We start from the raw sequence: 12158 nt of genomic DNA, 5'->3' as shown, positions 1-12158 counted from the left end.
AAATATTTAACGTTCAAACTAATAAAACCATTTTATTATTATTATTAGTAGTAGTAGTAGTAGAAGTAAATATTCACTCATTTTGAATTTGATGCCTTCAACATATTCCACAAATGCATTTGTTGTAATTCAGAAAACTTTCTTGGAAGTTGGGTTTGTATGCTGGACTAAACTAGCCATATCATGGTAGATGACAAAGCAATATTACAGGAAAAATAACTATCTTACCACCATGATGGCAGTGAGAGGACTAAATAAGATAGCTCCTTTTCAGACTTTTTTTTCCCGGAATAATAAGAGATTAATCAACCAATGATAAATTCACAGGCTTCATGATAGAAAAAAGAAAACTACAAAGCTGTGCTTTTCTGTTGGATTGATTGACCCTTCAGTATACCGTGGTTAGGATTTGTTTTTTTTGTCACTTTACATTCAGTAATGACTTCTTTTTTTAAACAGGTGGTTAGCTGCATAAGTGAAATGGACTCCATAATCCCCGTTACATTACACAAAGAGAAGTATTCAAGGTAACCAGAACTCGCTTTTCAAACTCAGGTCCCACCGAGATTTGAACTCGGATCGCTGGATTCAGAGTCCAGAGTGCTAACCATTACACCATGGAACCACTGTTGAGCTACATGTTTCCATGGAAACAGACTGAAAATACCGACATAAACATGCGCGAAAATGGCTTTAAATCAAGAACTGATAATCACTTTCATCAAATCCAATAACATAGAATCCCTAAAACAGCTTCTTCATGATACAACTAAGGGGATAGATAACGGAGAAAACGTACAGAGGGAGGATTTGTTCGGAGAAAAGGATGAGGCTGGAAGAAAAGCCTTGTTAACGGCCTCCATGTTGGGAAGGAGCGCCATCGTCCGAGAACTTGTCACGTATGGAGCCCGGGTGGACGAAAGGACAGTCCGGGGTGAGTGGAAAGTGAAGGTTGCATGAACTGGACCCATGGCACGGAGGAAGAAAAATAATATTTACTCAAGCACCTCCAGTACTTCCCGTGACGTGTTTGTTTTGGGGTTTTTTTTTTTTTTTTATCCTGCTGGGTTTTTACTCTTCTAAAGAATGAATTAAATTTTGTTTATTTATTTTTAATGGCACCTCATGTTTAATAAGTTTAACGCTCTTTGCAGCGGATTTCAAGACTGAATAAAGTGTCTGAAAGTTTTTGAGAGGAAGTTTCTCTTGAAAGAACATGTTCATAAACATCAACTCTTAAGTGCAAAACATAATAAATACTTATTAAAAAAAAAAAAAAAAAAAAAAAAAAAAAAAAGAAGTAGCTGCATGTTATGAACCCAGAATTTTTTTTTTTAAAGCCAGGATTTTAATACCTTGAGTTTGTTTGTATATGAACATGCGTGAGAGTTAGTATGTCAGACGGTGCACTCTGAAAATTATTTGTTTTAAAATTTCAATAGATAAATAATCTATTCTCCAATAATTATTTAACCATGAAATATGACATAAAATTTCCCAGTCATGCAGAATGCAGCATGTTCTAGCATCTCACAAGCAGTCATAATTACTTATTGTTGTTTATCAGGTTATACAGCGCTGCACCTTGCTGCTGGTTGGGGCCACCTGGAGACAGTGAGGACGCTGCTTGAACTGGGAGCTGATATACAAACCAAGACCTTCAAAGGGGAGAAGCCTATAGACCTGGCCAGGAAATACTCTAAAACAGACTGTGCTGACTGTCTCACACAAGCTTATGAAGATCAGTTTAGCAATCTAGATAACCAATAAAGTGTAAAATTTTTAAAACCAACCACGTGGTACCTCTGTGTAGGCTAAAGAGGAAATTGTAACAGAGATTACTCTAGAACAACCTCATGCAGAGAGAATGCATGTTTCATGTGAGAATTAAATACCAGAAAGTTAACGATGAACCAACTAAGGAATTGTCCGAGACTGAATAAAGCTGTTTCCATGTCTAGAGGATGTCTTAGCTCTTAACATATAAACTTTATTTAAAAATTCTTGTTCTGGTCAGCCTCTGTAAACATTTTTGGAATTGAAAAGAGAGTGTGAAAAACTGACAGTAATCCAAATAGAAGATCAAGATGATGCTCTGCTGTAGTAGCAGATTTCACGCTACCCTGTGTTTAGTTTAATTTGTGCAGGAACCCTATCAGGTCATTTGCAAATGTTGTGATACAAGTTGTGCTAGCAGGACTCCTTTTTTAGCTGCAGAGATAACCATCAAGCCAGCAGGGGACGATTTGTGCAATATCAGTGATCAGATTAATGTCAGACAATTGTTTAACTGTGGTTAAAACTACACGGTGCTACACTGGATTACATTTTCCTGTTGCCAAGAGACACTTATGCAAGTAAATCTGAAACATTATTGCTATAATCTCTTCCATTTGAAAGGGCTGTTGTTATGGCACACCTGTGACAAAATGACCAAAATAGATGGGGCCCATACCGTCATGCACACACACTTTATTGGAAATTCACAGCAGAAGCAGGATGAGTGACTGACAGAACAGCTGTACAACGAGTTAAAGTTAAACAGAGTGATCTTTAGTTCAAAGTCAGTAAATGTTTTTACTCACTCAATAAACCGCACTGCTTCCTTTTAATGTCTTTGTCCGTGTTCTTTCAATTTACCACCTTAGGAGGCACAAGCATGTTTTCTGAAACCCTGTACCAGTTCACTTCCACACTGAAATATTGCAAATATTATTGCCTCATATGGTGCTTACAGACAGAAGTAGTCACTTTAACTTCACCATTGATTATCTGCCTGTATAATTTCAGCCTTCAGCAGAACAATTCCACACACTTAGAGACATTATTGACAGTGTTAAGATCATTTGTACAGTAGCAGTAGTAGCTTGTTTCCATCTCAGATTATTAAAACTATTCATCTGTCGCTTTTTGTTTTTTCTATTTAAGTAAAAATGTGAATCTCGTCTGAAAGGAGAACAAGTTGAATCTTGCTTGAGAGGTAGAGACACAAATTAAGCACCAGTGCTTAAATGGCCAAACATGACATTCAAAATCTAAAATCTGGCCAGTGGCGTGACCACTGCTAAGTACCGGTATCTATCTGAGGCCCATTGCAGATGAATGCTGACTAAGTCTCATCAACAGATTTTAATTACCAGCTGCTTTAATTAGATTTGGCAAGGTTCTGTTGAAGTCACTGCCAAAAGTATACATTCTCACTGCCACCATAAACCATCCATCCCTGATTCGAGTAACTTAATAATAAACATCATCTACAAAAGGGCAGATCTATTAAACCTGGTGAATCCGCCATGTTGACTGCACCCTGAGGCTGAACGCTCAGAACCGCAGGAAACATGGTGCCCTTTTCTCCGATCAACAACAACTATAGTCACGGATTTTTCAACTTCTTATCTCAACTTCCTGGCAGGTTGGGTTTGAGTTCTGCAGCTGTGTGGCGTTCAGCTTCAAGCAGAGACGAGGAGCAGGCAACAGTGTGTCATTAATCTCCTAACTCCACAAACCTTTTCAAACTTGTGTAAAGTTTGAACATTACATGTTTTAAAAAATTTTCATGAATAAATTTATATTCCATACACTACACAATAAACTCCAACGGTCCTTAAATCTTACGTATATAAGCCAGAGAGCCCCAGCCAACTGTAAAATAGGGTCTTGTTCATTATTTACATGTAAAACTAGATAAATTGAATTTACAATGTTCTGTTCCGACCAAAAGGCACTCAAATCATAAAACTGAAATCTAGCATTAGTTTTAATTTTTATAAAGGCTCCAGTTTTAAAAAGACTCTAATGTTGTCACTATCAACACCAGTTTATTTCTTCCGCCTGCGAGCATCTTTAGTCAGTGGCAGAAAGGCTGTTTTAATATTTATATTTTATTCCTGATATGATTTTTATCCAAGTAATGTTCACACTACACAGGTCACAGAGACAAACTGAATACTGGAAAACACATTTGCATGTCCACCTTCCTCAAGACAATCACATGAGCTCTTTGCTGGCTTTTTTTTGTACAACTTCATACAGTTTCACTGCAAATGTAAAGCCCAACTTAGATGTCTTAGTTCAGACAGACTGACTTGGTTATGGCAGACACAACACACAAAGAGAGTGGCCAGTGAAAACAGAGGTTCAACAAGCCAATCAGATTTCCCCTATGATTAAATTTTCAAGGTTCAAAAGGTTCATCTAAATTCCAAACCATGCAAGTACGTGTCAACAATGTGCAGTCCAGCATTTTCCAGGTATGGATGTGCATAGCACATCTGAAAGGAGAAGTGATGCAAACGTCCATCTAAATTTCATTCCAGACTTGTTAACCATTCTTAAAACATGGGATTGCACATGGAACCAGATTAAACAAAACTCATCAGGTTCTCTGTTAGGACAACAGGGAAACATATGTGATTATTATGGTAAACTGTAAAACCATGACTGAAACTGTACATGACGACCTTGTTAAACTGAAACCATGCTGCTGCCAATTCTGGTCTCAGAGGACCTCCAATCATTAAGAAATGCAACAATCCAACAAACATATGAGGAATGGAGAGAATGTGAAGCCAAAGGAGGAAGCCTGGCTCTTTACAGATGTATATTTTTGCACAGTGACGTTCAGCTTTCTACATTTCAGGTTATTCTGGCTTATTTAAGGTCAGCTCTGGGATAAGGTTCAAGACAAACATGGCCTCATCTTCCATCAAGGCCTGTACCCCAATGCCAGACCTGAAGTGCTCCCCTACTGTGCGGCTTCTTTTAGTTTTGTGCTTTGTTAATACTTAAATCTCTTTACAGGTCAGAAAAAGAGGCATGTCTGGTCAGGATACAAGTTTCATTCTGTTAAAATAAAACGGAAATTATATGATTTCTCTCATTTTTCTCCTTTGATCATAAATGGATTTGTTTGACAATTTAGCTAAAAAAAAAAAAAGAAGATTTTTAAGCTAACTTAACTGGGGTGGTCTCCTTCCTCTGGGACCAAGTTTAACCTAGAAAATAATGTTCCTTAAAAATCTTAAAAACCTCTCCAAGGGTTGGACTTTAGACAAACCAGGGAGTTTACAAGAATGAGAACTTAGCTGACTATGCTCTGATCAGGATTTGTTGACAGTTTTTTTTTTTCTTTTAATGCTATGTAGCTCCAAATGGTCACATTACATCAGTTTAGAGTTTCTGTGCAGCGTCAATGGTACAGTAGGTGCTTCATTCAGGACAAGCTCATTTCTATGTTGACTCCATTAAGTCAGTCTGTGCCTTAGTTCTGTGTGTTTGTGGAAGGTCATGTGATGAAGACAGAGACTTAAGATACTGGGACTGTAGGTTTTGCTCTCACCAGTTAAATAGATTGCATTCCAGTCTGCTTGTTATTCTTTACAGGTGAAAGGAGGAAACTCAGAACCACTGATGTCCACTGAGCAGGTGTTTTTGCATGAGCGCCCAATGAGTGGAGGATGTAGCATTTCTTCAGTATGAAAGATATATGCATGAAGAAGAGTGTGCATTCAGAGCCATTGTGCCAACCCTGTTGGCCCCACAGCTTGGCTCAGGGGTCCATGGAGTGATCAATGGTTTCAGACCAGTTGACAGGCTGATGTTTGGTGTCCAAGAAAGATGTAACCATGCAGGCTGGGTAATGTTTATAGCTATATCTTGGTTACAGTGAAGGGCTGCCAAGTGTCATTGTTACCACAACATGACTCAGCCTCCAATGGCTACGTGTCTTTCAGTGCTTCTCAGTGTCCCAGTTGGGGAGTTTCTCTAGTATAGCCTTATGATCCACACCAACACTGGCCACCAGTCCTTCTTTGTTTAGTGGAGTTCCACTGTAATCGATATCATCCCCCTTAAGAGTGGTCATGTAGCCTCCTAAAACACATGCAAGTGATAGTCACTGAACAAATCCATTAGGAGAAAAAAGGTCATACCTGCACATAGAGTTACACATTCCAACAACTTCTTAGTTTTATGCATGTGAGGTTTAATTTATTTGTGCTTTTATCTCCGTTCTTCTCAGTGCACTCAGATGTAGCTTCGTAAGCAAGGTTTACCAAAAGGAGTCACTCATAATAATAATAATAATGGAGGCAAATCAGAACAGAATTTGATGATAAAAAAGAAGCCCAAATTATAAATTTAGCTGATAATTACCCAGTGCATTCAACACTGCTGCACCAGCACAGATGTCCCATTTTTTGATGAACGTGATGTGGACGTAAACATCGGCTTGGTCCATAGCGCCTGCATCACTCAAAGGCATCTCCAACAGTGAAAGTACTTTGTAACCTAGGAGACAGACACAGAGCACATTAGGCTGCGTCTAGAACGATGATTGTCTATTACACAGACATGCTGCTCGTTTGTTTGGGTTTCATTTCTGGGACAAATATGCTAAATATACTTTGAGGGTCTGGTTTTGATGTCTATTTCATGGCAAACTTCACAAACAACTTAATGCTGCAGCATTGTGTCCACATTTGCTGGTGTGGAAGGAAAATAAAACATCTATGACGTGTTACAAAGTTGTCAACAAGCCATCCAAACTGTGTTGTAAGAAGAGACTAATCATGCACCTGGATCAATTTCTCACTCAAATGGTGCTTTACAGACTAATTCTAGTTGGAAAACAGTCACGAGTCTGACACAGGTAAACAATCATGAAACAAAAATGTCTAGTAATAATTGTATCAGTTTACTGGGAAGAAAAATATGTATTTCTAGCTGTTGTTTTAACTTGTTAATCAGGATGGCAGATGCCACCTTTTGATATTAACTCATAAATGTTGGATATTTCTCAACTCACCAGCTCCCCCTGCTTCAATAACCGTTGTGCTGTTTCCAAAAGCATCAAGTATAAAATTCTTAACTTTTCCAGAGTGGGAACGTGACACCACCACCTTAGGAGGGTTGACACTGTAGGATGACCGGGGTCGCACGTTCGATCCCTGACCTACAAACGCCCAGGCTGACAATGACAGAGAGAAGCCAGACAAGAGGAGGATGTTATACAGTTCGCCAAATCTGAATTCTTTAAGATAAAACAAATTTTCTTTTGATCAAAAGGTAAAATAAGGAAAGCTGAAGAATTGTTATTTTATACATCAGAGAAAGAAACAAGAAACATTATGAAATGCGTTTGAACTACAAGCTAACAATGCATTCAGAAGGAAAATGTCTACTTGACCCAGTTAGAAGATTGAAAATAGATTCTTCAAATATGAGATATAAATAGAGCCACACATCTTAAAAGCAAACAAGTTAAATCACAAGCTTACCAGTGAAGCCTGTAAATGGCTGATGTATGACCCCAATGATGGGTTTTCCATCAAGAGCGACACAGACCATAGTGGTGACATATTTCACCAAGTTCTCTGTAAAGATAGAAATAAGGTAACGGGAAGTGTTTGGCGATGAGGGAATGAGGAAACGAAAACAATGAGAAGAAAACGAAGGAATCTCCACGTCTCAGCCATGTGAAAAAACAGTCTTCTGTACAAGATGTGTCTTTTTGTTGTTAGACATGATCAAGAGTTATACTTTACTTAGTGGTTGATTCTGATAACTTTCTGTTTGTGAATCACCAAGAATCACTAAGGCAAAGATGAGAAGTGGCTTAAAAAAATGTTCATGAGAATACATTTAATTCCAGCAGGGCATTCAAAAGGTATAAACACAGAATCACAGGTCAGATACTTAATACTTACTGCTGAAAAGTAACTAATCTGAACACATCTGTTTGAAAAGATTGTTGGAAATTACAACAACTATGAAATATATGTCCATCAGAATTTCTAAGAGCTTCTAATGCCATCTTCACATTGCTTGTATGATCCAGCCTACAGACAGGACACAAAACATGCAATTTGTTATGAAATAAAAGAGAATCAGAATATTATCACAGCTGAAGTAGAGAAATGGTTAAATAAACCCATCTCATTTATTCTTCTTCATTACTCTATTTAGAACAGTCACAGAACAGGCAGTTCAATGATTTTAAAGCATATTCTATATAATTATATAGTAGTTTCTGGTCTCCGTTTGATTTGTACAGAGCCAGAAGAGCAGGGCAGAAGCGGTGTCTACAAAGGTTCAAACAAAGAAATACACCAGGATCCAGCAATGCAAAACCGTTATCTATAATGTCCATATATGTCTTTCGAAGCTTCAACTATTAGTTGCCCCAGTTGGTCTTGCAGGTTTAGATTTAACAGCATGTTATGCATCATACCAAAACATAACTAAGGTAGAGTGATATTCCACTCAAACCCATCTATTCTATTCTCTTCTACTGTCATTTAGCAGACGCTTTTATCCAAAGCGACTTACATATGAGTGAGAACAACACAAGCACAAAATCAAACAGTAGAGGACATCATAGGAAGGTGCTAGTGGACTGTCCACTTGGATGCAGATCCTTGCATGAAGTGCTACAGGCTTTTTTTGTTTGTTTACTTCCTTCCCACTACATAATATCACCTATGTTACAATACAAAGAATTAATATCATAAAGTTTGTTGCAAAGAACTGGGCTAAGTTCTCCAACTTTCCTATAAATACAGCTATACTAAGTGCTTAAGTACTCCTTTAAGAGCTGAGTCTTCTGCTTGCTCTTAAAAGTAGACAGGGACTCTGCAGAGCGGACAGAGTTTGGGAGATCATTCCACCATCGTGGCACAACAGAGGAAAAGAGTCTGGCTGGTGATTTAGTCCCACTTTGTGATGGTAACACGAGGCGTCTTTCACTGGTGGAATGTAGCTGTCTCCCCATCTCCCCATATAATAAGCATGAGCTAAATCTTTTCTAAAATAACAACAATAGTTTAGATGGTTTAATTTTTCACCTGTATACTCTTGAGTAGCATCTAGAGGATCGATCCACACAGTGATGCTCTCTGAAGGAACCTCCTTGCCCCTCCCGATCTTCTCCAAAATGTCTGCTGGAATTTCCCGGCTCCAGCTTACAGTATCCACCGTATTGTCATGTTCCTCACTGTTGACCTAAACAGACATGCACAAATAATTGTATATTCTATACTGTGGCCATATTTTCAACTTAATATTTGTACTCATTACTCTCTCCGACCTCTACAGTGGAATTGTCTAAATGCACTTTTGTTTCAGTAAAATCACAGCAACTTTGTCAAAGGTTCACTTTTAAATAATTACAAACATAACTTTGTTCATGACAAACTAAGAATATGTTTTTCATTAAGATCTCAGATTAAACATCACAGATATACACTTGTTATATACACTACCAGTCAAAGGTTTGGACACACTTTCCCCCTGGATTCAATGGAATACTGTGTCCAGACTTCTGACTTGTTCAGTATGTTTAGTTTCCACCAGACAACACAAAACCAATAAAAAAGCCAAGTGAAAAATACGGTGGAATTACTCACTGTGATGTCTGGAAATGTGTTTTTTAGCAGATTAAACATCTTTCTGTGAGACTGCAGGTCACCCATGGTCAGCAGCTCGTTGGCTCCCTCCTTCGTCTTCCCCTTTGACTTTTCCTTCAGACTGTTCTCATCACGCACTTGCTTCACCTACAGCAGAGGAACAACAGCAAAACAAATGTAATCTCACTTGCTGTTATAGGTTCAAATGATCAAACACATTTCTGTACTGCATTGACAATCTTGAATCTGCAAACGCAGGTTAAAACATTACTGTGAAATAAAAAACAAAACAAAAACTCCAAACATAAAGCCACCAAACTGGATTATTCACAGTTTACTCTCCATTGGTGCTTTCCCAATGCTGCTGTTGGGTTCGCTTTAAACAGTGTGTGGTCCACTTCCACGGACAGTGTGAGTCGTTTGGCGCAGTGTGAACACCAAACACACTCCGATGTGGACCGAAGAAACATACTCTGGCCTGCCTGAAAGTTGGGGGTCTCTTCACTTCGAGACAGACTCCCAGTGGAACAAACAAGTATGTGACGAATGCCAACTGCGATAAAGCATTTAGGTAGGAAGAAATAACAATGCCAAAAGGTTGTGTTTGGACAACAGAATAATGTATGTGTAAATAAAATATATAGTTTTAAGTTTAAGCTAAATCAATGTATTTATTCATATTTTTTTGTTTTTTACGTCTTCACATTAATGTATGATTATTTAGCTTGTCCATTACATACCCAACGTGTTCTGCACACCATAGTAAAATTAGGAAATCCAAGACATCACTGTGTGGCTCCATTGTTTACTGTTTACTTGCATTGCAGGAGCAGGAAGAAAGAGAGAAATTTGGTTTTACCTCTTTACCACCCAGCACTGCAGCCTCCACTGAGACAGCCAGGAGGTCTCTGAGATCCACCCTTCTCCTCTGTCTACAGACACAAAGGCACAAAATACATTTGACCTGAACCTAACTTTTCTTTAAACCAAAGCAAACCACATCCACTTAAAAATGCAAAACAAAAATAAGCATGAGGGTAGCAAATGAGCAGACAAGTTCTGAAGAAACCCCCATTTTATCAATATAAACCGACAGCGGTGGCTTTGGATAAAAGTGTCTGCTAAATTACTGTAGAATAGAAATAGAAATAGAAATAGAAATGCATGAGTAGAATAAGCATCTTACAATTAAACCACCATCATGTCAGACAGGTACAACAATACAACAACAAAGTATTTCCTCACAAAACAAAATCAAAATACCACTCATAGTTGTATAGTTTTGTCAAAGTAGAGATAACAAAGCCAAACTTCTAATCTGGCAACCATTTATATTATATATATAATTAGGATTTAAACAACAATGGACTTTGAGTAAAATAAGAAAAAAAGGACAACAAACAAGACATAAGCTCTCTCCCCACAATAAAAACTCTTTTATATGGGTATATTAGGACTCAAGTCAGCAGCTAATAATCCTACAACAAACATTTAACAGGATGGGACACTCTGTGTCCTATTGACTTAAGAGGAAATGTTGATGTGTGACCTGCAGGATTGTTACAGAGCTACAGTCAGACTGGACCCTGTTATCTACAGCAATAAACCTTTATAAAATATCCGACTACTGTTGGATATTTCCTCTGGTAACTTGAAGGAACAACTTCTGTTTGTTTTAGGGGAAAAGGCTCTTTTGGTTTCAACTTCTGATGATGTTTCTCATCCAGGTGGTCTCAAAGTGAGTATAGAACATACTAAGTTGTTCTGACACTCCGTCCTGCAGTATTATCCAACGTATACCCCCTTCCCACACTTAAGCAAACCTACAAACACATGCACTGTGTTTGCAGATAGATATTGTACCCCCATTGAGACGCAAGGTCAAATGATACGATTTAAAGCCATAAGAGACTAATCTAACCTGAAAGCAGCCAGATGGCTGGAGATCACCCCGGCATACAGGTGGTAGATGACACCGACTCCAAGCAGGCAGAACACCGCAACACCAAGCGGGGAAAGACGGATTCCCATGGGGGCCATGGCTGTAGGAGGAAACTATGGCGTTTGTTTGCCAGAAACAACAACACGACTAAGAGCACTGAAGTCCTGGGGACAGAGATATGGCTGACGTGGCCGCCGAGTGATAAAAGCCTTCAGTGAGTTGTTTCACACCTGGCGTCTGTCTGATAAAAGTATCTGCAGTCATATGAAAAACAACCTGAAATGCGGGTTCAATGAAGCTGTCAGAAAAAACTACACACAGGCTAATATCGATCAGCTGGCGAGCCGAAATATACAGAAAATAACCGGATAACCGACTGTTGTTTCTGTTCGACAGGACATCCCGTTTCTCGGATCACGCTCCCTGTTGTCGCCGCCGAAACGGTGAGACGAGCTAAGAGTTTGCGGCTGCTAAAGGTACGACACAACAATCACATCTCTGTTCAGTCATTTTTCCTCCTGACGTCACAGCTGTTCCTCCTCTTCCGGGTTACCACTGCTGTCGTCATCAGAAACCGGAAACCGGAAATACACGGTTTGTTTGTTTTTTAAAAACATCTTTATAAAGTTTACATAACAATTACACAACAAGGAAAACATTGAACAGAACCGTACACATACAGAAAAGGAGATCGTTTTCTTTACAATAGAAGGAAATAAAAGCAGAAAAAGACGTATTACAAATTATTTTAAAGATTTACAACTAAAAACAAGTTCTCACAGAGTCATATATTTGTTGATTAAGACTGTAGT

General features: G+C 38.6%; 2 protein-coding genes across 2 annotated transcripts; one reads left to right on the top strand and one right to left on the bottom strand.

Annotated features, from left to right (window-relative positions):
- Positions 1 to 687: 687 nt before the first annotated feature.
- On the top strand, positions 688 to 1770 carry ankrd45 (ankyrin repeat domain 45; the record flags this gene model as incomplete). Its single annotated transcript, XM_079243837.1, has 2 exons — positions 688 to 934; positions 1568 to 1770. 2 exons carry the CDS (start codon positions 688 to 690, stop codon positions 1768 to 1770), a joined length of 450 nt encoding a protein of 149 aa, XP_079099963.1.
- A 690-nt stretch (positions 1771 to 2460) lies between these two features.
- Positions 2461 to 11856, bottom strand: bpnt2 (3'(2'), 5'-bisphosphate nucleotidase 2). Its single transcript, XM_079243107.1, has 8 exons — positions 11326 to 11856; positions 10264 to 10336; positions 9405 to 9551; positions 8844 to 9000; positions 7278 to 7373; positions 6806 to 6967; positions 6154 to 6288; positions 2461 to 5871 (listed from the first exon to the last, which is right to left on the bottom strand). Exons 1-8 carry the CDS (start codon positions 11442 to 11444, stop codon positions 5729 to 5731), a joined length of 1032 nt encoding a protein of 343 aa, XP_079099233.1. The 5' UTR covers positions 11445 to 11856; the 3' UTR covers positions 2461 to 5728.
- Positions 11857 to 12158: the final 302 nt, after the last annotated feature.

The sequence above is a fragment of the Telmatherina bonti genome (assembly GCF_933228915.1).
Source record: "Telmatherina bonti genome assembly, chromosome: 7".
Taxonomy (NCBI): domain Eukaryota; kingdom Metazoa; phylum Chordata; class Actinopteri; order Atheriniformes; family Telmatherinidae; genus Telmatherina; species Telmatherina bonti.
This window is presented reverse-complemented; position numbering and strand designations above follow the sequence as displayed.